Source organism: Oikopleura dioica, chromosome XSR, assembly GCF_907165135.1.
Source record: "Oikopleura dioica chromosome XSR, OKI2018_I68_1.0, whole genome shotgun sequence".
Classification (NCBI taxonomy): Eukaryota; Metazoa; Chordata; class Appendicularia; order Copelata; family Oikopleuridae; genus Oikopleura; species Oikopleura dioica.
Genome location: NC_137294.1, coordinates 6,835,256 through 6,853,048, shown reverse-complemented (window position 1 = coordinate 6,853,048; position 17,793 = coordinate 6,835,256). Strand labels below are relative to the sequence as shown.

The 17,793-nt window shown below is 41.8% G+C and overlaps 7 protein-coding genes and 1 long non-coding RNA gene across 10 annotated transcripts; 1 reads left to right on the top strand and 7 right to left on the bottom strand.

Annotated features, from left to right (window-relative positions):
• Positions 1 to 8: 8 nt before the first annotated feature.
• On the bottom strand, positions 9 to 1,654 carry LOC145706459 (uncharacterized). Its single transcript, XM_081783868.1, has 8 exons — positions 1,392 to 1,654; positions 1,178 to 1,345; positions 1,039 to 1,134; positions 890 to 997; positions 737 to 844; positions 596 to 671; positions 382 to 552; positions 9 to 313 (listed from the first exon to the last, which is right to left on the bottom strand). Exons 1-8 carry the CDS (start codon positions 1,551 to 1,553, stop codon positions 147 to 149), a joined length of 1,056 nt encoding a protein of 351 aa, XP_081639994.1. The 5' UTR covers positions 1,554 to 1,654; the 3' UTR covers positions 9 to 146.
• Positions 1,603 to 3,072, bottom strand: LOC145706462 (uncharacterized). Its single transcript, XM_081783870.1, has 8 exons — positions 2,952 to 3,072; positions 2,854 to 2,907; positions 2,644 to 2,810; positions 2,299 to 2,583; positions 2,162 to 2,255; positions 1,991 to 2,113; positions 1,850 to 1,947; positions 1,603 to 1,803 (listed from the first exon to the last, which is right to left on the bottom strand). Exons 1-8 carry the CDS (start codon positions 3,053 to 3,055, stop codon positions 1,787 to 1,789), a joined length of 942 nt encoding a protein of 313 aa, XP_081639996.1. The 5' UTR covers positions 3,056 to 3,072; the 3' UTR covers positions 1,603 to 1,786.
• Positions 3,073 to 3,085: 13 nt separating this feature from the next.
• Positions 3,086 to 6,038, bottom strand: LOC145706458 (sodium/hydrogen exchanger 8-like). 2 transcript variants are annotated; one of them, XM_081783866.1, is made up of 10 exons: positions 5,607 to 6,038; positions 5,370 to 5,557; positions 5,114 to 5,325; positions 4,816 to 5,039; positions 4,565 to 4,772; positions 4,409 to 4,521; positions 4,201 to 4,356; positions 3,803 to 3,965; positions 3,649 to 3,756; positions 3,086 to 3,515 (listed from the first exon to the last, which is right to left on the bottom strand). In XM_081783866.1, the coding sequence occupies exons 1-10, from the start codon at positions 6,002 to 6,004 to the stop codon at positions 3,387 to 3,389; spliced, it is 1,899 nt and encodes a 632-aa protein (XP_081639992.1). In that variant the 5' UTR covers positions 6,005 to 6,038; the 3' UTR covers positions 3,086 to 3,386. The 2 variants fall into 2 exon arrangements, with proteins under 2 accessions (XP_081639992.1, XP_081639993.1); XM_081783867.1 differs by having other exon boundaries at positions 3,378 to 3,515; positions 3,563 to 3,756.
• A 23-nt stretch (positions 6,039 to 6,061) lies between these two features.
• LOC145706454 (uncharacterized) lies at positions 6,062 to 10,064 on the bottom strand. Its single transcript, XM_081783861.1, has 13 exons — positions 10,030 to 10,064; positions 9,634 to 9,709; positions 9,485 to 9,585; positions 8,752 to 9,445; positions 8,497 to 8,705; positions 8,312 to 8,447; positions 8,029 to 8,271; positions 7,679 to 7,989; positions 7,293 to 7,637; positions 7,075 to 7,249; positions 6,706 to 7,030; positions 6,506 to 6,661; positions 6,062 to 6,462 (listed from the first exon to the last, which is right to left on the bottom strand). Exons 1-13 carry the CDS (start codon positions 10,032 to 10,034, stop codon positions 6,299 to 6,301), a joined length of 2,940 nt encoding a protein of 979 aa, XP_081639987.1. The 5' UTR covers positions 10,035 to 10,064; the 3' UTR covers positions 6,062 to 6,298.
• Positions 10,065 to 10,731: 667 nt separating this feature from the next.
• Positions 10,732 to 11,822, bottom strand: LOC145708236 (uncharacterized). Its single transcript, XM_081785893.1, has 2 exons — positions 10,979 to 11,822; positions 10,732 to 10,936 (listed from the first exon to the last, which is right to left on the bottom strand). The coding sequence occupies exons 1-2, from the start codon at positions 11,816 to 11,818 to the stop codon at positions 10,808 to 10,810; spliced, it is 969 nt and encodes a 322-aa protein (XP_081642019.1). The 5' UTR covers positions 11,819 to 11,822; the 3' UTR covers positions 10,732 to 10,807.
• Positions 11,823 to 11,842: 20 nt separating this feature from the next.
• On the bottom strand, positions 11,843 to 13,476 carry LOC145708235 (uncharacterized). Of its 2 annotated transcripts, none has more exons than XM_081785891.1 (5): positions 13,370 to 13,476; positions 13,084 to 13,320; positions 12,760 to 13,041; positions 12,520 to 12,718; positions 11,843 to 12,411 (listed from the first exon to the last, which is right to left on the bottom strand). In XM_081785891.1, the coding sequence occupies exons 1-5, from the start codon at positions 13,469 to 13,471 to the stop codon at positions 12,185 to 12,187; spliced, it is 1,047 nt and encodes a 348-aa protein (XP_081642017.1). In that variant the 5' UTR covers positions 13,472 to 13,476; the 3' UTR covers positions 11,843 to 12,184. The 2 variants fall into 2 exon arrangements, with proteins under 2 accessions (XP_081642017.1, XP_081642018.1); XM_081785892.1 differs by having other exon boundaries at positions 12,520 to 12,715.
• A 286-nt stretch (positions 13,477 to 13,762) lies between these two features.
• Positions 13,763 to 15,427, top strand: LOC145707934 (radial spoke head protein 3 homolog). The gene is made up of 7 exons (XM_081785527.1): positions 13,763 to 13,917; positions 14,108 to 14,219; positions 14,351 to 14,527; positions 14,572 to 14,856; positions 14,904 to 15,069; positions 15,116 to 15,231; positions 15,279 to 15,427. The coding sequence occupies exons 1-7, from the start codon at positions 13,832 to 13,834 to the stop codon at positions 15,360 to 15,362; spliced, it is 1,026 nt and encodes a 341-aa protein (XP_081641653.1). The 5' UTR covers positions 13,763 to 13,831; the 3' UTR covers positions 15,363 to 15,427.
• A 15-nt stretch (positions 15,428 to 15,442) lies between these two features.
• Positions 15,443 to 16,648, bottom strand: LOC145707935 (uncharacterized). Its single transcript, XR_014134785.1, has 3 exons — positions 16,213 to 16,648; positions 15,939 to 16,154; positions 15,443 to 15,895 (listed from the first exon to the last, which is right to left on the bottom strand). It is a non-coding gene; the product is annotated as an uncharacterized LOC145707935 (long non-coding RNA).
• Positions 16,649 to 17,793: the final 1,145 nt, after the last annotated feature.

Here is a 17,793-nt window from a genome sequence, read left to right as displayed (position 1 = left end):
ATAAAGCATCAGAATAAGTATGTATTCACATATTTGCACAATGAAGTAGAAGGTTGAAGGAACAGAAGGGCGGAGGAAGAAAGCAAGAGAAAGAAGTTCGGAATGGTACGCTGAAAGTTAGGGGCAGAGAAGTTCTAGAAATTTTTTCAATCGTCTAGATTTGAAGCTTCGTTCGAAAATACAGAACATTCGCGAGGTCGATTTCCAGGTAGCTCTTCTGGATGGTCGGTCGGCGGCGCCATTTCTTGGTAGCTATTGAGACGCTGGTACATAATCATGTTGGATATAAGCACGACAAACGCAATAATGGTGGCTTTTAGTTGGGTTTCTCAAATGAATGCTAGGATAGTTGCCGAAAAGAGCAAGAACATGAACCCGGGCCTAGACAAGCGAATGTTATCAACGCTAATTCAGCGTAATTAAGGCAAGAGCTCTGGAATGGATTAGCAATAAACTTCCCATCATCAATGTCTTCGATCACGCACCCACGAGGAATCACTTGCCATTTGTAAGCTTGAAGCAGTGTCAGAGTACATCGCGTCGTATTAGAAACTGAGAAAGATCTATTTATCTAGTCAGGTAAAATGACGTTTACTGAGATATAAAACCAAGCCACCGAAAGCAAATCGCATGATCATAACTCGTTCTGCGAGACCGAGTTGCTGCAGACTATATTTCAGGTCAAATTACGCATATTTGATTGAGAACGTAGACTTTCACGAAATTTGACCTTCCTTTGAGATTTTACTTCAACCATGATGATACTGATTCCGGCAAAAACGTTCTCGATGACGGCAAGAATTGATTTCATGGGCACAAAGACCTCCGGCTTCGCTGTTATAAACTGAAATGAAAGATTTTGGGCTTGAATCATTTCTCGAATGACTACCTTATCAACATAAAAATATTCACAAATGAGGCTGGGTATATCGACGGTGAGATGGAGAATTGTCATGGCAAGAATAATTCGAACCTTTGTGACGCTAGGCAAGTAAGCCTCAATCGAAATGTTTAGTTATTAATTTGAAGGGAGCTCACCTCTTTATTTTTCGAAAACTTGTAGATGACCATTATAATGGGGAGGCTCATGCACATTCCAAATATGCTTATTGCATATATACTCATGGTAATGTCCTTGAAGGAAGCTTATCACCTGAAAAGTGATTCGGATAAATACCGTAGGAACGCGAATTTCTGGATTCGTAATATTTTCATTAGCGACGGCTTGGAAGTACTTGTAGTCCAACGAGGAGCGAAAGAAACGAGAGAAAATTGGTGATAAATACGATCCGATAAATATCAGGTTGATGAAATAACTTTTCCATTTTGCAAGGTCGAAGCCTTTCTGAAAAATAAGTTCGAGGATAAACTTTAAAAGAGCGCTTTCTTACCCCGTTAAGTTCTTCCCAGCCATTCTTTAGGGAAATACCTAAAAGGACTGTCGACAGTGTGCCAAAGACACCAACTATCACGAGAATGGAAATCTCGTGAGCACGGACGACTTCCGGATTCCATGGCTCCAAGATAGACACATTGGTAGCGTTGCTACTCATTAGATTAGGCTACATCTGATATATCACCCATTCTAAAGTAATCGCTTGGTCAGGCTAGCAATCAAAGAAGAATTTTATTGCAATGTTCGCTAAAGCAAACGAAACCCGGCGCTGAAACCAGCAACGTAAATGTAAATGTTTTATGTTAATAATGAGCTTGTCAAGTCGATAAAAACTTCTGCATTCGTATTTCCTAATGTATTACTCAGTGTATCAGTAAAGCGGCAGTGGATTCAGTTAGTCTGCTCTCCTAAAAAAGACTGGCTAGTTTATCGCACAAAACTCTCAGTATGGACCTTGGTCAAGTATGCAAGCCCATTCGCCGTCGGCCATTTGTCGCCAAACTGTAACGTTGTTATCCCCGCCTGACACCGAGAGTAAATTGCCAGTGACGCTTCAAGAAAGTAAATATATATAATTTTAAAACATCCATTCACCTCCATGAGACATCCCAGATCGGATAATTATATTTTTGAAGAGTAACGTGCTCCCAGTCGGCGCCAGTTTCTTTTGTCCATATTCTGACTTCGCCGTGGTGATCGCAGGAGGCAATAACATTTCTAACATGTTGATAGTTACGCTCTGGCAATTTAAATTAACGAGCATACCGTTTTCGTCCAGTTGACGGCGCCCATGCCACACATCTGACCCAATCTTTGTGCCCGTCAAGTTCTTTACAGAGCTTCCATTGACCAAATTCCTCTACGAAAGAGTTAGTGCCAAATAAAGCCAAGAATTGATGTACCTTCTTCGTAAACGTGAATAGTGCTGTTATTGCCGGAGCAGACGAGACGTTTTACATTTTTCTTCTTCTTTTCGTCCGAATAGGGTTCATCAAATAAGCTTCCGCTTTCAGCTGGAGGAGCCCAGGAAAGTGAAGAAACTCCAGATTTGAGCGCAGAAAACTTTGCCGTCACTTCCCAGTCAGTTCCACTTTGGCTTTTGCTTTCAAGAACAGTGACTTGTCCATCACTAGATCCACAGGCAAGGATGAGTCCGAATTCAGGCGGCGCGAATTGAACGCAATTTACTTCAAATAATTTTAATATAGTTATATAATGATAATATTCAAAAAGAATATTTTCCCAACCTGACGTCTTGTTATCTTCGAAGCAGAAGACTTGCTTCCACTGACCATTAGCATCTTCTTGGTGGAGAAGAACTCGTTTATCAAAGCTCGCGGATGCCAGAAGGGATCCGTATTTAGGATCGGCCCAACTGAGCTGCCAGACGGCAGATTCGTGAGCTTGAATTTTTCTACGATAAGTGATTAAACACGAGTAAATTAATTTTTTCTTACGTTTGAAGCTGAGTTTTTTCGCCGTTGACTTCGAAAATTCGTATCGACTTGTCACTGAAAATATAGAAACTTATTGGATTCTATTTTTTTATGCTTACCTTGAGGCAGTGGCTAGTCGAGTGCCATAGAAATCGAATTGACAATCGTGAATCTGATCCTCGTGCTGAGTGTCGATATTAGCAAGTAACGACGACGCTGCCATTCTATTCTAGTGAGCAAAGCATTTAAAATGTGATTGTTAGGATTATAAAGTTGATTATCTTTAGATGAATAGTAAAAACAGAAGGCATTGGAAATAAAATAGGTGGGAAGAGCAAGTTCCCTGATAGTTACATTTTTGGCGAAAGACAAGATTGATTATGCTAGGAAGTTGAATTTCAGAAGACGAAAAAGAATTGCATAAGCGAAGTAGTAATCCCTGTTCATCTTCGGTCTACCCTGGTGTTTATATATGCATGGGCAGATAATATTAAGTTGAAAGGTATGAGAGTACACTAGGTTATCGAAGTTGAACTTGGTTGAGTTGGAAATGATCAGCCATTGAGGAGGCGTTCTAGAACACTCATGTCCACTCTACAACGAACTTTGGGAAAAATGGAGGTAAAATCGAAGTCCCGTTGCTCCTCCATCAAGTCAATTTGCTGCTGTTGTCGAATAAATATCTTAAAGGCTTTATGAGAGCTTGAAGAGGAAGAGAGTGAACAGACACCAGAGATGACACCCGTCGTGAATTTTGAATGATCAGAAGGTTGTGTCCTCCTCAACATCAGAGTTTCCCCCTGCATGAAGGCTGACCTCTTTGTACCACTTGGCAGTTAGCTGACGCATTTGGTGGCGGTTAGCTTTGAACTCTTCCCGCGTCACTCGCCGAGTGAAAAACGGATACAAATAACGGGCATCAATCTAAATTTTTGTATTTATAACTCAACCGCTTGAAAAAGTTGCTAACCCAGGCGAATCCGGTGAGAGGCTTGAAGCTGGTTCTTTTTGTTTCGTCCGGCCTCATAATGTGACCTTCCCCCTCCTCTTCGTCAGAGTTGTACTCGTTCGTCGGACACTCCGAGTCGATTGCTGACCCATATTCCTCGGTCTTCGAAAGAGTGAAATTGCTCCTAAAGAAATGATTACTGCTTCGTGGCTTTTTAAAGGATAATTCATCTTCTAATCATATATCAAGGGCTTCATGCAAAAACAGGGATCAGACATTCTATTCGCTAAATGGAGGGAATTGCGTTGCACTCAAACCTTGTTCCACTGTTTTTGTCTCGACGAAAAATTGAGATCCTTTCAAAAATATTAAATGGTTTGATTTCAATCGAACACATTATAAATATTCTAAGCTTATACCTAGACACATTCATCCATTTGACAAGAGGATAGGTCGATCCACCGAGCACTAGAATAGTAAACAAGACGACACACAACGCTGTAGTGATGAGAGCACGTCTCTGGTCTTGATCCTCGACGTCCAAATGGAGAGAGACCGCGTACGCGATAGCACCTCTGTGGGATAGAAAAATAGGTTACTAATCTGGACGGGTTTGATGTCACTCACCTGAGGCCCGAGAACCACATGACGAACTGCATCTTTCTCGATATTCTTGTTTCTCGAAAGTGATTTAAAAACCAGGAAAGCGGATAGATATTCAGTGCTCGACCGAGTAAAATCTAAAGATTTTAAACTCCGATAAACTCAAAAATGATCGTTTACCAGGATAATCGTCCAAATTAGAAAAGCGGGCTCCAGTTTATGCTGGAATGAAAATATCGCCATACCAAGATACGCGAAGACGGAGGTTTCTGCGAGAAAAGACATTGCACGAAAGGCGTTTTGGACATTTATTTGTGTCACGAGGGACAAATTGGGATGGGCATAATGAGACATCACTATTCCAGCGAAAAGAATTGATGTGATACCGCTGAAAATAGCGTTAGAAAGGAAATTGTTTGAAGAATGAAAACCTCAATTCTAGTGCTTCTGCAGCGCAGTAAGGAAAGTATGAAGCAAGCAGCATGAGACCGAACTCAAGGGAGGCATTTCGGCGAAGATCGACGTGTTTGAGAACTAAGGCACATACCATCGCACTGAGAGTGCCCAAGATAGTCGACATAATCATCATCCAGGTGAACTCGCCAAGGACGGAAAATAGAATTCCAAAACCGGCATTTTCTGATGATCGACCAGCCTTTTTTGGTTTTAACTTGATATTTTCGAATCAATTATTTCTTTCTTTATCAGTTGTGAATTATCAAAACTGGCCTTCATCATTATATTGCACAATACAATAGAAACGGCGTCATTGAGAATACTTTCGCCGAAGACAAGCATGTTCAAAGTAGGCTCGACATCCATGGCAGAAAAAATAGCGAGTGTGGCAACAGGGTCAACTGCAGAAATGAGAGCACCAAAAGCCAAAGCGTCGGTTAGCCTCAGCTCCATGATAACATTTCCGGCGCCGAGTAAAAATAAACCTGAAGAAGCGATACTAACCGCAATGAAAATAGTTGAAAGCTACCTAATCCGACAAGAACAGTCGAAATAATCGTTCCAGCGATGGCAAAAACACAGATACTTCCAAGATTAGTGAAGAAGTTACCCTTGTGCAAGCTGTATCCAGCTTCGAAAATAATGGGCGGAAGTAAAATGACGAAGAATGCTTGTGGCGAAAGCATTTCTTCGTGGATATACGTAGATAGGTTCATACTGAAATTAGTGTTAGAAGTGTTCTGCTCATCATGAGGCATCCACTCACTTTTTTAGAATTTTCCCAATAAGGCCGATGACTGCTCCAAGAAAAACGACAGACACCGATTCGGGCACATGATGAAGCTTTTTGAGAATGATATAATGAACCAAGAGAATACATATTCCTAGCACCAAGATAATAAAGGCGATTCGCGCTGAAGTATACACATCTTCCTCCGCAGCTTGTTCGCCGACAGGGATCTCCTGTAGAGGATCGGGGATGATATCGGAGGCGATCACCTCTTCCACCGGAGCATCGTCGAAGTTGCCAACTGGAAGAGGCTCCTCCTCGATCACCTGTCCAAGGGGATCATTATCTGTTTCTACGGGAGCTAGGCCAATGTCACCGTCTTCTTGCGATTTCAATGTATCTATCAGCAACCAGAGGAAAAAGTTAAGTCTCATTCCAATTCATGCGGGTCTAACCTCAGTCTGAAATTAATTACGTTTATCGAGTGAAAATCAGATTCAAGAATGAGATTTGTACCATTCAGAAGGAAACATTCAAAAGGCGTTCGAAGAAAGTACAGTAGTGAATATGACATTTGTACAGTCAGGCAGACAGGGTGACATTCTCAAAACCAACGGAAAATTATTCGATAATTTTGCTTTCGGTGACTAGCTTACTGTTAACCCACATGTGTATAATGAAATAAAGACGTTTATAGAATAATTAAAATGAACAAATATGCAAATATACTATTTAGGTGTAATAGTAATCATTAATTTCGGTAAATTTTCTACTGCAGCCTTCAAATCGGAAGCTTTTTCTTCCAATGACGTATCCATGAATTGACAAGGGGGGAATATAAAAATTTGCCATTCCTGATCTTCGTGGGTGATCGACAGGTTGCCACAGCAGTCTGAAAGAGTAGTTTAGACCGTAGACTCTAACTGCTATCTTACTTTTATCGGCAAAGTACTTGGAGAAGTTTTTCTCTAAACACTGTTTCTGTTTTTCAGTATCGTCAGGATCGACACCGTACGGAAGCGCAAGCATCGTACAGCATTTGTATGGAATATCATTCCATTTTCTCTTGATCGTTTCGACCGCTTTTCCATCTACAAAAATATATCAGCGAATTCCCAAAAAGGGATGGGCTTACCAAGTTTCACTCTGGTTTTTATTTTCATAATTGGATGTTTACTTCCGTCAGATGAAGGATGCACTAGGTTTTTCATCAGAAGACGAGATGAAATGTGTTGATTTCCGCCAATATGATGCAGTTGAATCATTGCTGCTTTTGATTTCAGTCCAACGAATCCCAACCACACGCTTGGATACATAATATAGACATCGTTGTAAGTCTCTTTTTTCTCTTGCACTATTTCTGGCTCACTTCTGCTCATACTGAGCATTGGAGGAAAGCCTGGTGGCGGCCCACTAGAGGAGTAGATCTGGGGCTGGCTTGCAGAACCACTTGGCATCAGCTGAATATATATTTACAAAATTGATTACACGGTCATTTGCCTACCGGTGGTACCGCAGGCGGCGCCGAGGGAGGAAGTGTCGGAGGTGGAACCGATGTGCTAAATGGCGGTCCAGGTCTGAACGATGGAGGAGGCAGAGAAAACCCAGGTGGGGGCTTCGAAAAGTCTATTTCAAGTGGAGCCTTGTTCTGATTGAATTCGAATGCCGGTTTGCTTGAACTTCGAATAAATTTTAGAAGAGAATTAACATAACTCGAAAAACCTTGGTAGAACGGCTGGTGCACTAACATCCCGGCGAATCACAGGCGGTGGTGGTCGATCAATAGGGGTTTTAGGAGCTTCCAAGGTATTGTTTACTTGATCTATCGTTTCTGTCTTTATAGAAGCAATAGAAGACATGGAAGGAATGCTGGTTGGCATATTTGAAGTCGGAGGCGCTATCTTGAAACCAGACGATCCAGCGTTTAGCTTCGGAGATGAATATACGGTTGGTTCAGTTTTAATTGGGAACAATGAAGTAGGGGCGGGAGATGTCGCTTTAGGCACATGACTCTCAAACCGTGGAGTATTCTCAACAGGCTGACTCTTTACTTGCGATAATATTGTACTAGATTATATATCGCGAAAAGATATTTTGTGGAAAAGTACCTCGGCAGAACGATTCCTGATGTTGCTCTCCTTGCAGTTGGCTTTGGCTTCATTACTGGTCTTTTCGGGCCAATATTCTTATCCAGTAATGGGGCAGTAGATAAAATGTCGCTGGAAAAGAGCGTTTCTTGCGATGCGTTTTCAGGCTGAATCGGGGGCGAGATCTGCTCTGATGATTGAGGAATATCTTGTGTTTCCGTAGAAGATGTTGGAACTCTTGGCTTGACTCCGAGAATCTTCGGAGCTTGAAATTTCGAAACAAGACCCTTAGAGCCACCAATTTTTAGCTTTCCCTTCGTTGACGCATTTGACTAAAATTATTAAGAACTGAATTTGAAACTAAAGCTTACTGAGATCTGAGCAAATGACATTTTCGAGGTAATAGGCATGATCTTCATGCCTCTTTCACTGTTAAATTGCTTGTTCAGATTTTTTAGAAATTCAGCATCATCGTCAATCGTTTCCGTTTTGAGAGGAGGAAGTGATGCTAGTTTTGGAGGCTCATCGTCTTTCTTCTCCGGAACTGCGGCTCTAATGTTCGCAGCGGATCTTTTTCTAGCCAAGAAAGAGCTTGCTAATTTCTCCGCTTTCATCTAAATGGAAGTTGATGCATAGCTAACGTGAAAATTGTACCTGGGCAGCAATAACTTCTTCGGGGTTCTGCGCAACCACTCTACTTTTAATTCGCTTGTCCATTTCTGCTTGTTTTTGAATGCTCTCTTCAAGAGTTTTTTGCCTTTCTTGGTTCTCTGCTTCTTGCATTTGCTTTCTTAAAATTGACCGATGATCAAAACTATCTTCAGTCAGAATAATCAAACCTGAGGCCCATTCCACGGTCAACATTAGGGTCAAGCAAGTGCGCGGGTAAGTCTTCGAAAAGACGAGGCTGGGGAGGTCCACTTCGGATCTGAGGAAAGCTCGGCTGAGCCGATGTCTCTTTCATTTCTTTTCGAAGAATAGGAGTTTCGTTATTTTCAAACATGTCTTGATTTGAAAAGCTTTGAACGAATTGCCCGCGCCGTATCTCCTTTTAAAATTGTTTTCAAAAAGACGAAATGATGGTTAAGTCTTACCGTAGCGCCACTCGCTAGTTGCTGCATTATTTCCTGAACGCGATCATGCGATACATCTTCCTGGTCCTCTTTGAGTCTAAGCTTGTCCAGCAAACCAATTTCTTTGGGAGGTTCAGGAGTGGGACTGCGGCCTTTCATGTGCTCCGGCGTATTTTTCATGTCTTCAGGCGTCGTTGACCTGGAGGAGCTTGAAGAGTACGACTTCCTTCGTCGTCTTCTACCTCGTCTCGACTTTCTGGATTTGTGTCGCCGAGATCTTCTTCGTCTACCAGATCTGGAGCGTGAGCTGCTAGAAGACGATGAGTCCTCGTCCGAAGTTCCGCCAGGGAAAATGTTTCTTCCGATAGCGATGTAGTTTGGGCGATAGTAGCCTCTCCCTCTTAGCCCACGACCTCTGCCTCTTCCTCGGGGAAATTCTGCTCCTGGCCACCTTCCTCCGCCGCGGCCCATTCCTCTACCTCGAGGTGCAGTCCACATAGGCCCTTCTCCGAGCCCATACTGTTCCGCCTCATCATCCTTTGGCGGAGCTTCATCTTCTGAATTCGCATCGTTTTTGTACTTATCGTTTTTTCGGCTCTTTTTTGACTTGCGCCCTCTTCTTCCCCTTCTTCGCTTTTTCGCTGGCGAACCAGCTCGGGAATCATCAGATGTGTTTTGATCATCAGAGTATTTACCACGATCTCTGCTTTTCGACCTAAATAATTGAATTGGACGATCGACATTAGTTATGCACCTAGAATTCCGTTTTTTTGGAGACGGGGAGCGGCGCCGTGAGCGCGACCGAGATCTTGAGGTTGATTTTCTGTCTAAGGATCGCTTTGATCTCTTCGATACCTTAAATTTTTGTTTGTCACTAGACACACAAGCAAATTTCATGCGTACTTTCTTGGATCTCCTGCTTTTCTTCTCGGAGCGTTCCACCGAAACTGACCCAGACCCATCATTTGATCTAGATCGGCTGAAAATAAAGTGATTAGTAATCGAGGCCGGGAAAAAAATACAAAATGTCTAACGCGTAAATGAGGCTGAGAAACTGAGACTAGTAAACTGAGGCGCAACAAAAAGCGACTGGGGTACGGAAATGGAACGAAATGAAAATATGCTCTGGATAGTCATCCGGTGACCCTTCATCTGGTACGATCGTCGTTCATTTACTTTCTGATAATTTTTCTAAAATGGAAAATATTTTAGATGATGTTCGTTCAAATTTTTAGCAAGTATAATCTTTTGCTCAATAATTTCGATCAAGCACGCCTCAGCCAGATTCTGAACTTTTACCTCATCGTCTCGTTTAGGCCGTCAGTCTAAAACTTAGAAGCGTTATCAATTATCAACTAGATAAAAAGAACATAGGTTCTTTTTATTATAATAAAAAAGATTGGCAGTGATCATGCTATTGCTAGTTTTCACTATTCAAGGTGCAAAGTATTATTCCAGAAGTAGCAATTATAAGTCCAAAGAGTTCTCGCATTGTCAATGAATGCTCCCCAAGAAGAGTGCTCGTTATCTGCTATGAGTTAAAAAAAAATTTGTCGAAAACCAGATTATTTTTTTTAACCCTGACAGAGTAATGAACAAGGTACAAGAATTAACCACTGGAATTGCAAGAGAAATTGGAAAGTTTCCAAGACTGTAGTAGTAGATCTACCGATGCTATTCAGCACGCTTCTAATTTTTAGGGAAAATTTAAAATTAGCTTGAATAACAATTCAGTGAGCCACATTGGTTGACGAGAAATGGTAGAAAGAAAGACAGATTGGTATACAATGCGATGGTCCTTTTGATAAGACCCGAATTTTCGTCTTCATTATTGATGCGTATAATTGATTGACCTAACTGTTATAAAATAAGCACCATCCCTAATTTAGAGCCGCCAGATTTCAAAAAAGGATTCGTTATACCCCAGAAAAGACTCACGACAATCAATTGCCACATTCTGGAAGCAGATAAGAAGGAAGATTGACAATTGTTATCAGCGAATATAGAAAAAGTAATTTTATTACAAAAGATACAAAAGTAGATATACATGGGAATATACAAGCTTTACAAAAAATTTTTACATAAAGTTGATGTGCGAAAAGCTGCCAGCGTCAGTTTGAGTGTGTCCATCGAACCAGGATGGCATCTCGGTTTGTGTTCCAGCGGATTCAAGAAGCGAGCTCGACGAAGGCCCGAATTGAGTTGCCTAAAAAGAATATATTTGGTAATCCTGGGAAGTTTAATTTACCTCCTCGTAGAAAGGCTCGGTTTGCGTAAGAACAGTGTCAGTGAGGAAAGTATCGTCAAATGTTTGGCATCCAAAGGTGTTCGTTTCTAGTTGAGCTGTACCTCCCCAGTCAACATGTTGAATAAGATCACTGCTTGTTTGATTGTTTTGCTCGATAGTCTTCAAGAATGAAGTTTGAGTGCTGATAGCGACACAGGCGGTGTCCAGAACAATCGCATCGTCCGTTTGAGCGGAAGCATCGACGCAAGGTCTGACAGGAGCGGTATTCGTGGATTTTTCTCCTTCTGGCATGAGTGGGCGGTTTTTTAGAGGAACGAAACGAATAATTGTAAGCGATGGAACCTTATCGATCTTTTTCTTTGGTTTCCGTTTGATTTTCTTGATGATGTCTAGCGATTCCTGCGCCAGCTGGTGTCCAACATATCTCTTGATGTGGCGTTCGGCCCCTTGAGCGTTCTTGAAGTTTTTGGGACAAGTTTCGCATCTCAATCGGCCACAAGTTCGTTGATGACTTCGTAGCGCTACCTCGTCGCGGAAAAAGACGCCACAATTCAGGCAATCGAATTCCCTTGGAGCGTGACAATGTTGATAGTGAGCTCGCAAGTGTTTCAACTTGCGGAAGAACTTCGTGTGATGGTATTTACAGGATTCTACAGGACAGGGTACTTTAACTTCGCCAACTCTCCCTGAGCATCGATGTATTCCAGTCAAGTGTCGCTCCAGAGTATCTATCGGAAAGGTACACTCGCATTTTGCGCAGAAGAATTTCGCTGTCCGGGAGTAATTAGCAACGAGAAGCTCGACGGGTACGATGTCATTGATTTCGATGCGACATTCCATTCAAGCTCTGAAACAAGCAAGAGATTTATTTCAAGAATTAGTTTGTATTGCAAAAATTTAGAATGGGGGACTGGAAGGAAATGCAGTCGACATAACTTTGAACGGACATACAAATTGTAAAACATCGATTGTTTTAAAGTAAGAGAAGATATATGTAAAGTTGAACAGTATGTAAATGGTATCATCACTCAGGATGCACAAAATGGCTACTCGATTGTCGAATTGTTTATCATCGCTTAGGATGCTCCAAAAATACATCGTTTTTTGATGTATTCGTACAACGGATTTTGAAAGTCTCGGACTATGTTTGTCTCGGACTGTGTTTGGAATCACACGGGAACTTATAGTTTTGATTCTCTTGTTGGTTTAGTTTGCGGCTTTTCGTCCTCGTCTTGCCTTTCGCCCTCGTGGAGCAGGCTTTGCCTTCGCCGGAGCGGGCTGCACAGCAGGTTCTACTTCTGCTTCCGCCTCAGCGGGTGCTTCTTGGGACGCTTCGGACTCCACATTTTCGGCAGACGATTCCTCTGTATTGTTACTCACGTGAAACTCGTAAGATTCAGTCGACTCGGGTTCTTGTTCAGATTCAACGGGCTTTTTACGGGTATACATTTGTGAATTGGCTTTTGCAAAAATGTAAGCTACTTTCAAGTTGACTCACGTTCAAGTGCTTATGTTATTATTCCCACAACGGATACCGTCCTGGTCAGCAGCAGTTTCTTCTGGAGCTGCTTCTTCTGCGATCATCTCTTCTGGTGGAACAGAATCAATTTCATAGGCTCCCTCGTTAGGATTTGGCTCTTCAAGTGGCCTTGATTTTTTCTGTTCAGGCTCATCTTTCTTGACCGCTTGACCGTTGTTCTTGTTTGCAGCGCGCTTCTGGCCTGCTTGGTTCTTGTTCTGCTAAAAAACTCTTAGAGGAAGAAGGATTAACCTCTGCGTACCTTCTTCTTTTGGCCACCACCGAAGACATTAACGAATTTTTCAAGGCCGACGACTGTGATCTCGCCGAGACTCTTTGCCGTTTCTTTTAGAGAGATAATGTCGAAGTCAGCGATATTCAATTGCTCTGCAGCGAGGGGCAGAGCATCGAGAAGTGAGTCCATCTGGAGATACGCGGCAAGGACAGCGACGTTCTTGATAGACCTCTCAGTGACACTGATTTCACCTTTGAAGACGAACTGGAAGATGATTTTCAAAGCAGTCTCGGCAGATGAGCTATTTGGCTAGGTAAAGAATTTATTTTGAGAAAACATTTGCTGCGCTACTTGGCGATAGTCAGGAAGCTGGAGGTCTATGGTATTGTGCATAAAGCCATTCTCCATCATTTTCTTCTTTGCCTGGTAGAACTCGCGGTTTAGCTTGGGAATGGCGATCGAGATGGCCGAAATACTGCATGGAAAGCGGATTCGCTTTGTCTCGGAGAGACAGACAAGGGAGCCGTCGTCAAATTGCTTTAGATCTTTAATTTTGACAAAGTTTTCGAAGAAGTGCTGCTTGTAATTCTTGAATTAATACGAGTCAGAAGATTTTCTAGAGAAAATCGAGGCCCACCTCGAAATCGTAAACGAGCTCATTTTCCTTGGATGGAGGCTGAGTTGGGTCCACTACTGGGACTTCCTCTGTTACTTCTGGGGTAGTTTCTGTTTCCGCCATAATTCTGAAACGAAAAAATTGTTAAAAAGATGATCTAAAATCAGAGAACAAAATTGAACTAATAAAAATATAGTTAAATCAAGAAATTGAAAAAATAAGTTTCCCCAGTACAAATATGTGGAAAGCGAAAAAACGAGGTTTCGCAAAGTCTTTTTGGGAAAACGTTCTTTTTTTAATTATTTTGTTGAAAAGAAAACGCGAGCGACGCGAGAGCGCAGTTTCGCCCGCGCGCGTTTCCTGGAGACGCTGAAAAAGGTGACTCATACTGGCAGCTTCGAAAAATTTACGGACCGTCTCTAGAACAGCGATTATTAGATTTGTTTTCACGCGCAATTTGGAAAGAAGTCAGTTAGAAAGAAAATGTCCACAGAAGTGATACCGCAGAAGACAGAAGAAGCGAAAGAGTCTTTCTCCTATGCGTCACATCCTAAACCTCTGCAGGCCAGGTATTTCATTATCAATTTTTGTTGGGAAATATAAATTATCTTAAAAATATAAAATTGTAAATTTCACTAGAATTATTAAATCTATTTTGTCTGCCGCGACTAATTCTGATTGAGTCATTGTTCTTAAAATTGAATTTCATTTGAAAACCTAAAAGTACAAAATTCTCAAATAACGATGTTTTCCTTTTAGGCGCAAATTCCGCAACGATCCGGGAAACGAGCGTTATGGAAATCTCATGTTCGATCGTCGTATCGTAAGAGGAAATACATATGCTCAATCTACATTTCCTCCTACCACCCAGGTAAAAAAGAAAGAAAGAATCGTTTTGCATGATCAATTTGTTCGAATTAATACTGAAAAGTTTAATTTGAAAGAAAAGCGAGTCAAAAATTATTGATTTTTGGCTGCTCGTGATTGAGACTTTGATTGTAGATAAACTGGTCCAATGCGGTTATCGACCGAGCACAACTTCAGGACAATCCGATGGATCTCCAGCGAAAGGCTGAGAAGAAGCGAGCCAAGGAGGCGAGGCTTCGACAGGAGAAGGAGCTTGAAGACAGCCGCAAATCTCCTCTTCCTGTCGACGGAAGACGACACATCAACGTCCAGGTAAGTTAGACTCCAGAAAAGCGTCGTGATATTTTGCGATCTAGACTGAAACATACCTCGAAGAACTGACTAACCGAGTAGAAGAAGCCGATGTGACTTGCCAGACGGATCTGTTCCTGGACCGCCCTCCAACTCCAAAGTACATCCCCGCCAAGACTGGCGTCGACACCTCCACTCAGATCATGCCCCACGAGCTCTTCGACTTCGACATGGAGGTGAAGCCAATTCTCGAAGTGCTCGTCGGAAAGTGCGTCGAACAATCCCTCGAAGAAGTCTTCGAAGAAGAAGAACTCGAGAACCTCAGAGAGCAGCAGCGAAAGTTCCACGAGGTATTTCCATTGGTCTAGAATTTAAAACGAGTGGTATTGATTCTTAGGCCCGAAAACGAGAGGTCTTGGCTACGCAGCGGCTGGAAGAACAAGAACGGCGACTTACAGATGAGCGCGAACGACGAATCACCCAACAGAGAGAAGTCCGCCGAAAAGAGAAACAGACGGCTGAAAAGATCGCTGCCCGTGCTTATGCACAGAACTATCTCATGGGTGCGTTTTTCGCATTTTTAATCCTAGTTTACCAACTCTCCTTTAGACATGATTCCAGTGGTCTTCGGCAAGCTGCGAGATTCGGGCTACTTCTTCGACCCTATCAAGCGCGACATCGAAATGAACTTCATGGCAGACCTCATCAAGAAAGTCCAGGGCAAGGTAACAGATCATATATCAATTTTTTTTATGTTAACGAAAATTTCTAGTGCGACGAATCGGAACTTGCGCGACTCATCGCCGACGAACTCATTCGCCATGTCGTCATCTCAAGGCTGGAGGAGTACGAGTAATCTCGTAATAATTATATTTTTATATCTTCAAAGAATATATTTTAATAAAGAACATTCATACTTACTAAAAACGGGGCAAAGAGAAGTTTTTTGTAGAGTTTATTTTGCAGGGCCTTGAAGAAGAAGCGAGGCGTTTCAAAAGATTCTAAGGGTGTTTATCGGTTACTTTCTTTTCCTTTTCTTTCGCTTTTAAAGGGAAAGTTAAATTAAATGACAGTGAAGGGCGGAAAGCAGAAATCAAGGAAGACTTTCGTGAATTTGTGGCGCTTAGTTTTCTCCTAAATTAGGTTAATCATCGAAATGCGCAAGCTATTGTTGCCTGTTCTTTAATCGGACCATGTAATTTGAACCGCAAATGAGAAACGTCGCCCTGTCGACAGTATTCGACATTGTTAGTTCGTAAACTGGAATGACGATGACGGACGATTTGAGCGAAACATTGGTCGAATTTTTTCCTAGCTTTTCGAGCTCATCGGAAAAAATGTCTTTCACCTCGCTTTCAAACTCGCATATTTTCGTGTCATTCTTGTGAGCTATATAACTGTTAGATTGACTGTATTGTTAGAGCGTTCTCACTATCACATTTGACTTGAGACCCTGCAGCTTGCGTCAATCCATTTAGCAACTTTTGATCGATGCCAGTCGGACTCCCAAGGATCTTCTTCAGTCTGCGTGATTGCGTTTCTTGCTTTTGCCTCGTTCTAGTTTTATTCTTTACGATTTTGCCACGTTCACAGAATTCACACGAAGGCTGTGGATTCTTTACGCAGCGGACACATTTTACGAGGAACTCTGAACACCGGTTATTATCTTCTCTTCAAAGCCGCGGCCGAACGAGCTTTCTATATACCTTCATCTTTAAACGACTCTTTTTCGACAGTGATAGATACTTCCAGTTCCGAGATAACTACGTTGAATGAGCTCTTCGCTTGCACAAGGCCATATTTTAGCAGGAAATGAAACCACCTTTGCTCGGTTGAAACAACTCTATTTTTCGTTTTTTTTTTGTTTGTTTGAACGGTGCCTTGGTAGTGCGTTCTTTTGGTTTGCCTTTTTAATAACTTCGTTGACTATGTTCAGATCTGGTTTTGATCGCAAAAGTTGATTCAAGCCAGTAGATGTAGGAATTACTCTCAACGTTCCTCCACCGGCCATTTCATTGATGGCCCTGGATACTTCTCTTAGTCGCCTGAAAACCTTTTCAATAGCCAGTCAACGCGCATAAATAAGTCACTCAAACGACAAAATGCGACAACATCTTTATGATTCACGAAAATAATAGAACAAAAGTTCTCTTCAGAGCTGATCAATTTTATTATTGGGCCACGTTTTTGATGTCAAAAATGAGGATTAACTCACCTTTTAGATCTTGCAACAATCGTGTCTTTCTCTTTTATGTGAGTCAATAAATAAAGATTTAAGGACGATGCTCAGAGCGAAAAGCACCCTTTACAACTTTATAAGAAGAGCCTTTTAAAAATCTTTCCTGTCAATAGGTCCGAGAGAATATTGATATCAGCTTCTTCTGTTTCAAAAACGTCGTCTTCTAATTCCAGGCTAGATTTTTCTGATCTCTCAATGTCTTCTTGTTGAGACAAGCTTGTCGAATGTCTTTTCTGCTCAAGCGCGTACAGAACATCTCTGAGTTCTTCTATGCCGTCCTTGAGCGCGACTCTTCCGTCTGCAACATTTATTGGTCAACAAGTCCAGTTTATTCTTCAATACAAATAAAACTCACTTTTCATCTTCGATAAAATTGCTTTAAATCGCTCTTTACTGCCGACGTCTGTGGTCATTCTCTGCAGCAATTTGGAGATCACAACAGCAGTACCTAATTGCCTCGATAAGAATAGGCCCCTTTCAAGATCTCAATCAAACCATAACAGTCTGTCCCGAAGGAGAGCTGCGACAAATTTTGCATGAGTCCTTCGATTAAGTTCAAATATGCATGTTTTTAGCGAAAACAGTGGGTTTAGAAGGGAAACAATAATGAATCGATTTTGTGAACTTTGCCAAAGCAAGTGGTCCATGCGGCCGGTTAGCGGTTTTAGGCTCCTTCAGGACGAAAAATGCATCAGTAGAGAGATTATTGTGACTGAGTCCATTTTTATTCAAATGATCGACTCCGTCCAAAACGTCTTAAACGTTATTAGTTAGACTTCACCAACTCATCATACCCTTTATAAATGCTTTATAAGGTCAGCAGGCTGACGTTAAAACAGTTTGCTATACTCGTTGATTATGTGTTATTAAGCGGGTTCGCGTCAGTTAAGGCGTTTTTGCCATTTGCGTCTTTTAAGGCATTGCGTCAGTTAAGGCACTTGCGTCAGTTAAGGCGCTGAAAAATGACTAGTGGAATTCTGATATCAACTAGGGTCTGCTTAATTACCTCGATTGTAAGTATCCTTGAAATTATCCTCATTTCAATCTC